Source organism: Mesitornis unicolor, unplaced genomic scaffold (genome assembly GCF_000695765.1).
Source record: "Mesitornis unicolor isolate BGI_N332 unplaced genomic scaffold, ASM69576v1 scaffold1823, whole genome shotgun sequence".
Classification (NCBI taxonomy): Eukaryota; Metazoa; Chordata; class Aves; order Mesitornithiformes; family Mesitornithidae; genus Mesitornis; species Mesitornis unicolor.
The window spans coordinates 34,545-47,285 of record NW_010173758.1 but is presented as its reverse complement, the minus strand read 5'-3'; the positions used below and the strand labels follow the sequence as shown (position 1 = coordinate 47,285).

Here is a 12,741-nt window from a genome sequence, read left to right as displayed (position 1 = left end):
GCCCTCACAAGTGATGGGGCCAACGGAGAGTTTGGGAGTGTGGGATGAGAGCAGGCTTGGCTCGGACCCATCCTTCCCCCATGGCAAGCTGCTGCCTTCTCTCAGCAGGGAGGCTGTTGCTCTCACAAAGAGTCTCCTGTGATTCTGCTGCCGTGCACTCAGACAGACTCTGAAGCCTTTTGTTGAACTCTTTTTTTTTTTTCTTTTTTCCTTTTCCCTTCGGGTGGTGTCAAAAGCTGACTTCTCTGCTCTGGATAACAGATGTGTCTGGTGGAGGCATGGCTTAGGTCAGCTCTCGCTTGCTAGACCAAGGAGAAGGAATATGGTTTTACACTGAACCTTCGTCATGCAGGCAAAGCAAATCCTGTTGATAAGAGAAGGAGGAACTTTCCTCACCCCGTGCCTGTGATTACGGTTCATGGCCTGGCTCTGCCATCAGCTCCTGGTTTTGTGCAAGAGTGGAAGAGTTTGCTCTCCTCGCCTGGGTATTTCATCAGCCTCAGCTCATGCTGGTGCATCTTGCTGCTCAGTGATGTGCACCACCATCCCCTCCATAAGTTGGCAAAGACTGGCGTTCTCTGCAGCCCTGGTACGTGCCACGCAAGCCCTGATGCTCAGTAATGGAAAGCCAGGGCGTTAGAGCAGCTTGTCAAAAGCAAATCCCGCAGTCCTCTGGCTGCAGAGGACTTGCTGCCCGTGCCCTTCTGGTTCATCATTATTGGGGGAATGCAGGATGTCTGTGTTTACCATTTCCCCTGACATTTTTCTTTCCACCAGATCAGATTTAAATGAAAAATAATATATTTTTTCTCACCTTTATATTTTAAAGGGGAAAACTTTTCCACTTTATTGTGGAAAGCAGAGGAAAAGAAGCAAAGTGATGATGACACACCTTATTACCTACTGGCATTTGGCTTGAGGTTTTTTTGGGGTTTTTTTGCAGAGACTTCTCAGAGTTTGATTCCAGCTGGGAAGCAATAGGGCACCCTCACAGGCTGTTACATCTGGGCCCCTGCTCCTCCAGCAGTCATAGCCCCCTGGCATCATGTCATTTCATGGTGCATCCCCCTGGCATCGCACCATTTCGTGGTGTATCCCCCTAGCATCACATAATTTCATGGTTTATGCCCCTGGCATCATGCCGTTTCGTGGTGTGTCCCCCTGGCATCACCACATCAGTTCATGTTGTATCCCTCTGGCATCACTTCATCGGCTCTTACTTGAACAAAGCTCTCCCTGAATGCTCTGTTTCCTGGGAATACTGCTGAGCACATACATTGCCCTCTCCGTGGGATCCCCTGTAGCCTGCAGCACTCTTAATTGATTCAATTAGGGTATTATCTGACGAGTTTCCTGTTAATGAAGAAGCTGTCTGCCAATGTGTTAGCTGTTAATACAAAGCTGCTTTTGAAAGGCTCCCTCTCCCTGGGTGGCCCTGCTATCGCCTGCCCTGTTAATGGATGGCTCGGCCATGGGGACAGTGGGCTCCCACCATGCACACAGACTCACTGCACAGACATTTCTGAGTTAATAAGAAAAACAGCTAATTGATAAGATAAATTGTTGGTGGAGGTACATGTGGATAAACATGCCTTATCCTGCTGTGCTATTGTGGGGAGCCCCGCTGTGGGTCAGATCCTGCCCCGGGCCTGGCTTAGGGAGGCAGGGCCTGGCAGCCTTGTGGTCACCCTCCCTGCTGCAAAGGAATCCGTGAAAAGTGTGAGACAACAGCTTTCTGCATAATAAAAGCACACCAAAATGCTTTAAATGGCATCTGCTCCATTTTTTTTTTAAGATGCTGTCACAAATACTTAAAAATCATCTTGGAAGGGGAGGAATAATGGGGTTATTGTTTCTGTTTTCCTTTGTTTTTTTCCCGACCTGGCTGAGTGCATTGCTGAGAGCCAGACTTGGCCTCTCTGTGCTCTCCCATGCTCAGCAGGGATGGCTGCGCTCTGAGGGGCTGTGTGTTTCTGCCTCTCTCCCGCTCCATCTCCCCCTTTCCCTAGGCTCTTGGATGGCCAGGCAAGTCCTCCCTTCTGGAAATGTGATGTAAGCAGTCATCTTTGGAGCTTTGCTGCTGAGATGATGTGCGGGAGTCTCCCAGTGCCAGCTGCCTCCCTTCCACAGTTCCTTGCCCGCAGGGGAGTGCATTTCCCTGCTGAGGCTGGGGAGAAGGATGCTGTCCCAGGAAACCTGCTCTGCTCTGCCTGGCGTGACTCCATTTCTGCAGACCATCTCCTTATTGTGCATCCCTCCCGCAGGGCTTGTGGGTTTGCTGCACTTTTATCATTTTTCCATCCCTTTTCCAGGGCTGTGCCTGCTCTCCTTGGTTAAAGCACTGTAACAAGCCATGCCTGCAGAATCAGCAGGAGCATGGATACAGGGAGCCTCAAAACTAGAGACCTGCCAGCTGGCTTCCTCCGCATCTCTGGAGCATCTCTTGGCGCTGGAGCTGACCTTTTCCCATCGCTACTCCATGTTTTTCCTTGCTGCAGCTTTACAGCACGTAGTGCGACAGATGAACCGTCAGCCCATGACCCATGGACTGGATTTCTGTAGACGTGTGCTCTTGCATCTTGCAAACGCAGACTGCCTGCCGTGGTTACAGCCGGCGCTGAGGTTGTTTTCCTTGGAGTAGGTTTTTAGCTTTTTCTTCAACCACAGGCTCAGGCCTAGTAAAACTGATGAAGTGGTGTTTGCTGCTGCCTTCTCTGGAGCTGCATGATGTGGCAGCCAGGCTGGGTGCGATCCATGAGACTGACCTCTCTGCCTTGCTCCTTCCCCACCTTCTTCTCTCTCTGTGCATGCTGGAGGATGCTCCAGGCACCTTGCAACCTCTTTTTCTGCAAGAGAAGAGGTAGCAGCTTGTAAATACACAAATATAATGGTACCGACCTATGGCAGGTGGTGCATGGTCCATCTGTTCAGGCTGGCGTGATGCCGGTAGCTCCGGGCTGGGCTGGAGGGGAGCAGGGTGGCTGCAGGGAGAGAGTCCCCAGGCTGCTCACTGAGCGGCTGCTGCGAGAGGCACTTTCGGTCAAACAAAAGGAAATGGAGAAGTTCTGGGTTGAAGTTTTGGCCAGGCTTGGTGGGATCACATGGCTGGGAGCAGATCGGGCCAGAGGCACAGCCCAGGCACGTGCGTACGGGACAAAACACAGCTTGCACCGTTTGTGCCTTGGAGGCTCTCATTGCTCCTGGGAGAGAGAGATCCTCAGCTCGCGTTCAAAAATGAGAGGAGAGGAAAGCTTCCAATGACTCAAGTATTGCGTTGCTTAACAGCAGTCAGATGTGTGGCACTTGCGACTTGTTTTGCTCAGCCTTTGCCAGTTACAAGCTTTCCTGAGCTCTTCCCAACAGGAAGAGCAGGGCCAGAGGCACCTCTCCACGGAGGCACAACACGGGTGTTTTACAGGGTAACGGGAATGTGGAGTCATCATTTATTTTTGTGGATTGAGGGAAGAGCAGGAGGCCATTGCGTGTGTGCCCACAGAGGCTGGGGAAGTGGTGGTGCTGCCCTGGGAGCCTGCAGTGCCTTGCGGAGGCGAGTCCTCCCTTGGCTGCGCTTGGGCTCGCTTTGTGGCTGCTGGTAACGTCACCACAGTCCCCGGCTATTGCTGAGTCTGGAGTAATTTTCTTTGTTGTAAACCCTTTAGGGTTTTGGTTTTGGTTCCTTTTCTTTTTTTTTCAATGAGGAGCTGTAAACAGGGTCCATTTGTGCTTAGTGCCATCCTGGCTTTGAGTTGTCTTGTTTGCATTTTGAAGAGAATATTTGAGAGCTTCTTTTGGTTTTCCTGTTGTCTTTGGAAGTGTTGGGAGTGTTACATTCTCAAAATGTAACAAAAATACCTCCTTCCTTCTGCCCCCCCTTCACCAAACCTCAAGAATTTTATCTTACTGTGTTTGAGATCTAAGGAAAAAATGTTAGTATTGCATATGCAGAGGGTTACATCAGCAAAAAAAAAATTAGGTTTAGCATTGCAGTGCTTTAAACAAGGTGCTTAGCAGCAGAGGAGTCTAGACCTTAGCTGGGGAGCAGAGACCTCCTGTAAAAAGCATGTGGAAAAATAGATGCCAAAGAACAAGAGCCATGAAAAGCAGGGAGCCAGGTAGGCACATCCCCAAGGGGCATCAGGACCCTGGAGTTTGGCCTTGTATGGGCTCCCTATGGTGAAGGGGCTCCCGATGTTACATGGTGGAGCAGTTGCATAGTTTCCTCTGTGCATTAAATACTTTAAATATTAATTGTGCCAGAGGAGAGTGGCTGTTTAGACTTCATAGGTGCTCAGGACACTTCCTGGGCAGGTTGTCTCCAGTGCTTCCATAAGTGCTTTGTTATTTATGCAGAGTGAGATAGCTCCAACAGGAGAGGGCAAGACCCATTTCAAACACCCTGGGGATGAGGGAGCTCTTCAGGTGATGGGAGACAGAGCTCAGATCTATGCTCCAGAGAAAACCAGGGAAAGTTTGCATCTGCCTCCCTTTTCTTCCAAAGGAGGGAGTATCCGAGTGGTGGAGTATCCGAGCATCGATATTAAGCATCATAGCAGCTGCAAGGAAGTTTTGTGCATGTGCTGAGGTGCCAGTGCAGGCACCCAGCAAGAGCAGGGTTATCGCTGCTCTTTGCTGACTAAACGCACTAAGTGCAGTTGCATCAGTCAGGAAATTATTTGTTTAGTGCTGAAGATCCCATAAAACATTCATCCCTCAAAGCCTGTGTAGCACAAAGCGTTCCCCAAACCTGACATATAACTTTATGGCCTTTTGCAGGCAAACATGAGTTGATGCTGTGAGTCCAAGTCAGTGGTAGTCCAGGAACTGTGTCAGTGCTGTGCTATGTTTGAGCTAATAAGCTTAAATTATGCCTTTTTTTGAGGAGTTTCTGAGATCTAGTTTCTAAGTTCCATCAGGATGAAACTTAATGCTTGCAGAAATGCAGGTTACATAAATCACCCGTGTTGAGCAGAATGATAGTGATAAGAAACATCAGTGGTGAGAAATGTCTTGAAAACAGTGGAAATGATGCAACCGTCTTGTGCTTCTGGGCTGCTTTGGATGTGCTTTCCTTAGAGCTGCACCATACTCTGGCTGATGATGCTGTGTACAATGTCTCAGGACCTTGGTGGTTTGGAGAATGAGCTTCACCTCCTCCTTGGGAGAGTAGCCTTGTGTTGTGCAAGTTAATCACTGACTTTAATCACCACTCTTGCATTTCCTTTTCTAGATGCAAATGCTGGACAAGTTTCCAATGGAAGGAGGACAGAAGGACCCTAAGCAAAGGATCATCCCCTTTCTCCCAGGTAGGTGGATGGGCTCCAGGAAAATCCATGCTGGTTTTGACATGGCAGGAGCTTTTTCCCGGTCTGTATATGAGCATACACGTGCTTTAGCTTTTATCTCCTGAACCATCTGAGCAATAGCAAGTTCTTGGCCTGTACCGTGTCCATTAAAACATCTGTATTTGTTAGCAATGTGCCCAGCAAGTGTTAAACCCTGCAGTCATTCTCTCTCCCTCCAGAAGTCATTAGTTTCCAGTAGAAGGAGGACTTCAGCTAGGCAACCCCACTTGCACAGCTTCTGCCAGGAGCAACCCCCACAGCAGCCTGCTTGTTTTTGGAAGGGGCACAGCACTGGGCTGAGTGTGGTGTGAGGCTCCCCAGGAACTGCTTAGATGCTGTTTTTCCTGTCCCATGCAACTCAAAGGGCCATCAAGTGAGAAGGAAATAAACAACTGAATCCCACATGTTAAATCAAGCTGATTGACAGCCTTGGCTTCCACCTACAATGTTTGGGACCTGTTGCCTAATGACAGGATTTCTGTGGCACGACGTGTGCCCTGCCAGCCCAGCTGAGTGTTTGTGTGCCCGAGAAGCAGATGCAGCGGTCTGTGGTAAACCTTGTGGTGCGGGGGGTTGCTTGTGACTGCCCTTTGCTGCTGCTGCTATGAGGGAAAAAAAGAACCCTAAATGTGCCTTGCAAAAAAATAACCAGCCTGAGTGGGGCCTGGGGGTCTTTTGTGCACCCATAGCTAATGGCTTTGACCACAGAGTTGTCTTTACCCACACCCCCAAGTAACTAATGGGCATATTTACAAATGTCACGGTACCATAATCGCTTCCAGTGACTGTCAGGTCTGTTCAGTGCAGTCCTTTGTGCTGTGCTTTGCCTCCTGGCTTTTCTAGTAAGGCATTTAGTGGACTTTACTTTTCTCTGACTGACATGAATAAAACCATTCATGCCCCTTTCTGAGCAAGAGAATCTTGTCTGGGTTTCCCATAGAGAGATTTGTGATTCTGGCTTGTCCTTGCATTGTAACATCAGCAAAAGCAAAGCACACCTGACATTAATACAGCAGAAGAGCCCTTGCTGCACAAGTACTCCTGCCAGCAAGGAGTGGGGAGAAAAAGTGGAAGCCAAACTGGCAAAGGGCATAACTTGGAAAAATTGAACATATGGTTTGGCCATGCTCTACTTGCAGAAAATTCCCACCAAACTGCTGCTATTTTTGGAAGACAGCAATCGTGCTTGGGAAGCCTGGTCAGAGCACCGCTTCTCGCAGCACACTCATCGATATTTGTTTCTTCTTCTTGGTGTTGAAATAGTTTCCCTTTGCTAAGAGACATGTCACTGGGATTTCCAATGGAGGAAAAAGAGAGTTGAAGTTGCTGGAAAATAAAGCCTGGCTTTTGTGTAAGAAGCCAGTTTTGGGGAGTTAGGATCACCATCTGCTAGAGGAACTTGTGCATCTGTGTGTGTCTTTTGCATAGACATTTGTACTTTTGCTCTGTTCCCCTTTTTGTAACGTGTTAAATAATACTGTTTTCAGAGGTAGTCACATGCTGACTTGGAAATCAGCTAACCCGTCCTTCTCCCAGAAATTTTTCTTAACATTTAATTTCTGCAGTGGCTTGCAATAGCTAAGAAGAGAGAGACCATTGATGTGTAGCAGCTGGCACCAGTAGCTTTACCACTGGTACTTTCAGGTGCCAGCACAGGACAAGGTATGGTTGTGGTAAGAAGTTCCCAGCACAGGATGGTGTCCTACCTCTGAGCAGGAGGTAGCCACTGGAAGGACAGATAACCTTGCATCTGCTTGTCCTCATGGGGCAGTTTCAGAAGTCCTCTTGCTTCAGGAAGGTTGTGTTATTAAGAAGTGGGAATCATGTTGCCTTCACCTTCCTGCCTTTGCTGTGCATTGTGGAGCGGTCAGGAGCTGGTGGTGGCTTTCTCCAGAACAGGACGATGAGCCATACCTCCCTAGTGAGAAGCTGTGTCTGCTTGTGAAAGAGGACTTCATTTAGGGAAGGCTCTTTTAATAGTTGCTGGCTGTGCTAAGTGATGCTTTCTGGAGCAGTTCATGGCCTTCCCAGTTTGGGATGGACATGGGTTTTGTTACTTACAGCTGAACCCAAACTTTGTCTGCTTAAGGGTGCCATCCAGATGAGCTTGGTGCAAAGAGCCTGGGTCTCTTTCTCTGCAAAATGTGTCTCTAAGTATGCTTAGACTTGCTAGGGTTTTGATTATGTTCACCTTCTGTGAGTACTGTAGTTTGCTCCCAGTCCCATTTTGAGCAATGTTTTTAGCATCTGAATTTCATTACCAGTGGAGATTTGGCTCCAGTGGCTTACTGAAAGTACACTGCTTTCTGGGAAGCCCGTTGTAAAGTAACCTTAGACATAGCGGGCACTGCAATTCTCAAAAATGTCTCCTGTGAGCCTGTATCTGCTGCAGCTCCGGCTTTCTTAGCAAATCCTTAAGTGTCCCAAACTCTGGGTCACCACCATGACCTGAAAAGGTGCCATCTGGGTTTGTTCGTCAGGCTGGTTTCCTGGAGTGGGAATTGAGTTCTGTGATTACTCCGTAGTTACAACATCCAGCCCAAAGGAACTCTGTTTGCTTTGCATTGCTTTGTTTTGTTGACGTTTGCTTTGAGGATTTGACTTCTTGGAAATTTCTAGAGACTTTTGGTCTTTGAAGGTTTCTGATGGTATCAGGAGAGGCTCTTGTAAGTACAAGTCCTTCAGCTCACTCAGCTCTTCTGAAGTGGAGTCATAAAACTGGGTCCTCCTAAGTGGAGCAGAGCAATTGCACTTGAGGTTTGGGGCCAGAGGTTGTCCCTTCCCGGTTGTTGGCACCACATTCATCCTGTAGCACAGCTTGGTGGCGTCTGGTTTTCCCTGGCAGGACGTTGCAGTTCTCCTGCACCGTGCCCGAAAAGCCTCTGCTGCCATATAGGGGAATTTGAAGTGGACTCTTGGCTACATCTGCCGACTTTGAGCGACCAGCATAGCCTGCTCGTTTTCATGTGGTGCTGAGGATGGCCCCTCGAAACAGCACTGGTGGCATCCAGCCCATGCACGGCATTGGCTGCGGTCTTTGGAGCAGAGTCAGGAGCAGCTGTCGAGGGAGGAGAGACCCATCACTGCCCGGCTGGGGAACGTCACACTGGGCAGCTCCATCCACACCAAGGGTTACGTGTTTGTTGGCTGGGACATGATGGTATGGAGACCCCCAGGAAAGAATGAACTAAGAAAACAAATGAGCTCAGTTGGGCCTGCTGTGTAAGGGCTGTGCCAGATCGTTCAGGAAACAGCTTTTATAAGGAGAGCAGAGCCTTCCAAACTTCGTACAGCCCGAGTGGCCTGGAGCAAATCCTGGCCAGGCTGCTTCGCTGGAAACGTGAGCCTCAGCAAGGAGGGGTTGCCTGACGCTGAGCTAACTTTGGCTGTAGAATTGCTTTTTAGGAAGCTTTAGCTACGGACAATAGTGAACTCCCAAGAAGGGAGGAGGAGAACGATCAGTGAGATCATTTTCAAAAGCAGAATGACACCTCCTTTCTACTCCCTTCCCAACCTGCTCAGCGCGGGCATCAGTGCTGCCCTCATGCTTTGGGGCTTTTCTCCCAGAACAGCTGTGGGGATGGCAATAGTTCCCCACAAAGGTCCTGTGAAGGAGATGGAGGACAACTAATCCGTTTTCCTGCTGCAGTACCTGACTTTACCCAGTCCTGTTGCATCTTCATCAGCGCTGGAGATGAGACAATGGTCCTAATTACTATTTTCTGCTCTGGCAAGATGGGCATCTCTCCTGTAGCACTATTCTGTGGACAGTCCCACACTAGCTTGCGGCCCATAATCAGCACAGTTGCCTTTTCTGTAGGTTTTCAGCCAAGCCTGCTGATGTGCAGACAGGATTACCCCAGGCTGAGTGCTGTGCTGGAGCAGTTGCTCTGCTTCTGACCTTTGAGCTGTCTTTAAACAACCTACCTTAGTTTTTCTCCACTGCGTGGCACTTTAGGCCATAGAAGCAATGACCTTGGGAATGTTTTACTCCTGCTGCAGCAGGATCTCAAACTCTGAGAGTGGAAGAGGCTGTCTTGATAGGGGCACTGTTTAATTTGGCTTCATTTCACAACATATGGGACTCCATGCTTATGCTATACCCAGGACAGCCCCCGAGGCACTGCTGGTCCCTCTCCTTTTTGCCAGGATATACGCATAGTGCAGGACTTTGCCAGACAGATGCTAAGTGCAGAGCTGCTTGAGACACCATCTCCCACGCCTGCTTCCCCATCCTCAGAATAGCCCACGTAACTGGCTGCTCTGTGGGCTGGAACTAATTATGTGTACATTTGGGGCTGCCTTTTTTGAAGTGAGTTTGGAACCAGTGCCAGAGAAAATCTGGATGTGATTTGAAAGGTGCAGAGAAGTGAATTCTTTCCGAGACTATGAGGTGGGGCAAGAGTGAGGGGAGTCCTTCAGGGTAAAGCAAGAGGCACAGATGGTTTTCCACTCTTGAAATACCTGGCTTGGTTCGCAGCTGTGATCGGCCCAGTGACTGCTTCAGGTTCTCTGTCCCTCCAGCTTGCTGGGGATCCAGTAGCAGCCTTTGGCTCAAGAGGAGCCTCAGCCATTTTGCTGGTTGAAATGCCTCTGTCTTGGTTTTTTTTCAGCTCCTTCCTCCCCAGTATAACTTCAGCTCTGCCTGGAAGATTCACATGGGAGGGAAGACTTTGCAGAGCCCTACCTGTTTGGAGAGATTAACCCCTGTTTTGGCCTGCCTGCTTTATCTCAGACGGCTGGAGATCCAAATTCCTTATCAGCCTTTTCCCCAAGCTCTCCCCTGACACTCTGTAGTCCTTGATGAATGGCTGAGGCAGTGGGGGCCGTGTTGCATGCATCATTTTGCATCCCCCCCCTCCGGAGCTGCTGCTGCACCCTTTGCTCTCGGTCAATCAGACAAAGCAAGGAAGCCTTGAGCCACAAAAGGGGGTTTCTTCCAGTCCTGGGAGAGCAGAAGTTTTCTGACACTGGAGGAGGGTGGGCAGACAGAGCATCTTCAGTGGAGCTCCTCTGGTTGAGACCAGCTCTACTGCTTGGGACAGAGCTCATGCCCTGCAGGGATGACACACCAGTGGTGTACAGGAAAGCTCTCCCTGGGGTGGGACAGTTGGGACAACAGCTGCTGTGGGACAGTGCTGGCTGGCATGAGGTTCACAAGGATGCACTGTGTGGATTTGCTGCTTATCCATTACGTTGGATGAACTCCTGCTAATGCGTGGTGGACCCTTGGCCATGGTGGTTGGAAATTAGTAGCAGTGGTGGAGGGAGAGGAGTGTTCCCACAGAAGAAAGGAAGAAAGGAGGAGCGCAGCTGTGTTGGTAGGACATAGGGCTTTCTAACTGGGGAGCATCACATCCCAGAAGGTTGTGAGCTCTGTCCACTGACTGATGGAGTCTCGAAACAGCATCAAGGGCACTGTGGTTTTCCAGACTTCCCTCCTGGCAGGGAAAGAACATCACCAGCTCCCTCCTGTCAACCCAGAGCTCAAGGCAGTGAAAGGAAGGAAACAGAAACACTGGGACACAGCGAACACCAGAGCTGAGCCGATGGTGCCAGCAGATCAAAAGGGGAGGGAGGGAAGGAGTCGGGCAGGGGTAGAGAAAAGCAGGCCAGAGTGCCAACAGCCATGTTTCCAGACTTGCAAGATCTTCCCCGCTCCTCCCTTCCACTGCCTGGCTGGGGAAGCAAGGTGCTTGCTTCTGCCTCAGAAATCCTTCAGATGTGGCCAGAGGTTGGCTTTGTGTTAGGCTGGGATCTTTTTTGTTAGGTTTCCCCTTTCCCCAGTCCCCCTCTGAGAACCAGCTGGTGCCTCCAGTGCTGAAGCGCCTGTACTGATATTTGCTTGTCTGTAAAAACAAACCAGGGTCAATAAGGAGATAAGATAAGTAAACAAATGCTCAAGTCGGCAAGGGGAGCCAGAGATGTGGCTGCTGCTGCTTTGTTACTCTTGGATTTGTCTTTTCTTTGGGTAGGTGCTTGGACACAGTCTCTGAAGAGCAGAACTGGCTTTGGCCACAGCCCAAGTGTCAGCTCAGTGCCGAGAAGGGCACGGTGCTGCTCCTTCATGGGGCTGGGAGGGCTGGGGAAGAGCAGCAGGGTGAGAAGCAGCATCACTTGCCCTTGGGGGTTCCTCGCCGTGGTAAATCCTCTGCCGAGGGCTGCTGCTCGTGTCCTGCCCCTTTCCCGGGGTGTTCGTGGGGACAGGAAATGGCTGGGGTCTTCTGCACAGCACTGCGGCAGAGGTCCTACACCTGCCCTGGCTCCTTTCATGTTGTGTATAAAGCACTCAGTGATTTCTAGAAGGCGCTGCATAAAAAGCTGGATACTTTTATTATTTTTGGGTGGTGAAATTAAATTTTGACTCTGATGACCCAGTGTTGTAAACATTTATGGCAACTTACCTTTTTTTTCTTTTTAAAATTAAACTAATCCTTGTTACTCCAAGGCAACCCTACAATAATAATCTGTTCTGCATTGTTCAGTTCCCCCCAGCAGCTCTAACCAGCCAATGAGTGTGTGAAGCATGGTATCTGGTATAGTCAGAGAGATGTAGACAGGGAACATCCACACAGTTCTGCACTGAAGGTTAGCACAGACAGGCTTTGCTTTGATTTTTAAGAAGCTGCAGATATTTCAGCTCTCTCCCTTTCAGTTTTATTCTCTCTAACTTTAAAGGATGGGTTGTGCTGGTCAGACTTCTCCAGTCAAAAAGATGGAGATGGAGAATAATGTTGCCAGGTTATGCTTAAAGAGCAGATGCTTGCAAAGCACTTAACTGCTGCTGGGAAAGGGGGTAACAAATGTATAGCAAGCAAAGCACATGTAATACTTTAGTGCAACTACAGTTACATTAATGTAATGTAGCACTTCATAAATGTATTCACTAGTGTGCTGTATATTCAGCTGAAGAAATAACACTTTCTAAATTGTAACTTGTATACTGAGCTGTTGTCCTCCTCAGAGGCACCACTTTTTTGCTGCAAGTATTACCAGGTTTTGAAGATCCAGATAAAGCAGGTAAGCATGTCTGGGAGTCTGGGGACTTCTCCTTGTGCAGGGAGACTTGCCAGGGCAGCCACTCTGTAGTGGTGCCTTATCTCTGTCTTCTTTTTCCAAAATCAACTTAGTTGACACATTCTCAAGTGATAAATGTTCAGTCTACTCATACCTTTGTTTGTGTGTGGAAAGGACAGTGTATTTCACCACACTTCCGTGTGTAGTGACTTGTGCTAGCAGGGAGGGAGACTCATTGCTCTGATTGCTCATGCATAACGTTACATATATAAATAAGAAAATCTAATCACTTCTGAGTGCTTGAGTTGTGGCAAGAGTGAGGAGCTGCACAGCACCAACCTTACCAGCTGATGGAAAACCTCACTAAGCAGCAAGATGTGCA

At 49.1% G+C, this 12,741-nt stretch overlaps 1 protein-coding gene across 1 annotated transcript in view; it reads left to right on the top strand.

Moving 5' to 3' along the window:
* Nucleotides 1–12,741, top strand: part of SH3PXD2B (SH3 and PX domains 2B) — a gene marked incomplete at its 5' end in the record, with an annotated part of 59,472 nt that overhangs the window by 15,039 nt on the left and 31,692 nt on the right. The window contains one exon of the mRNA XM_010180808.1: nucleotides 5,228–5,303. Within this exon, the coding sequence (XP_010179110.1) occupies nucleotides 5,228–5,303 (76 nt within the window). The remainder of the gene's footprint in view (nucleotides 1–5,227; nucleotides 5,304–12,741) is intronic.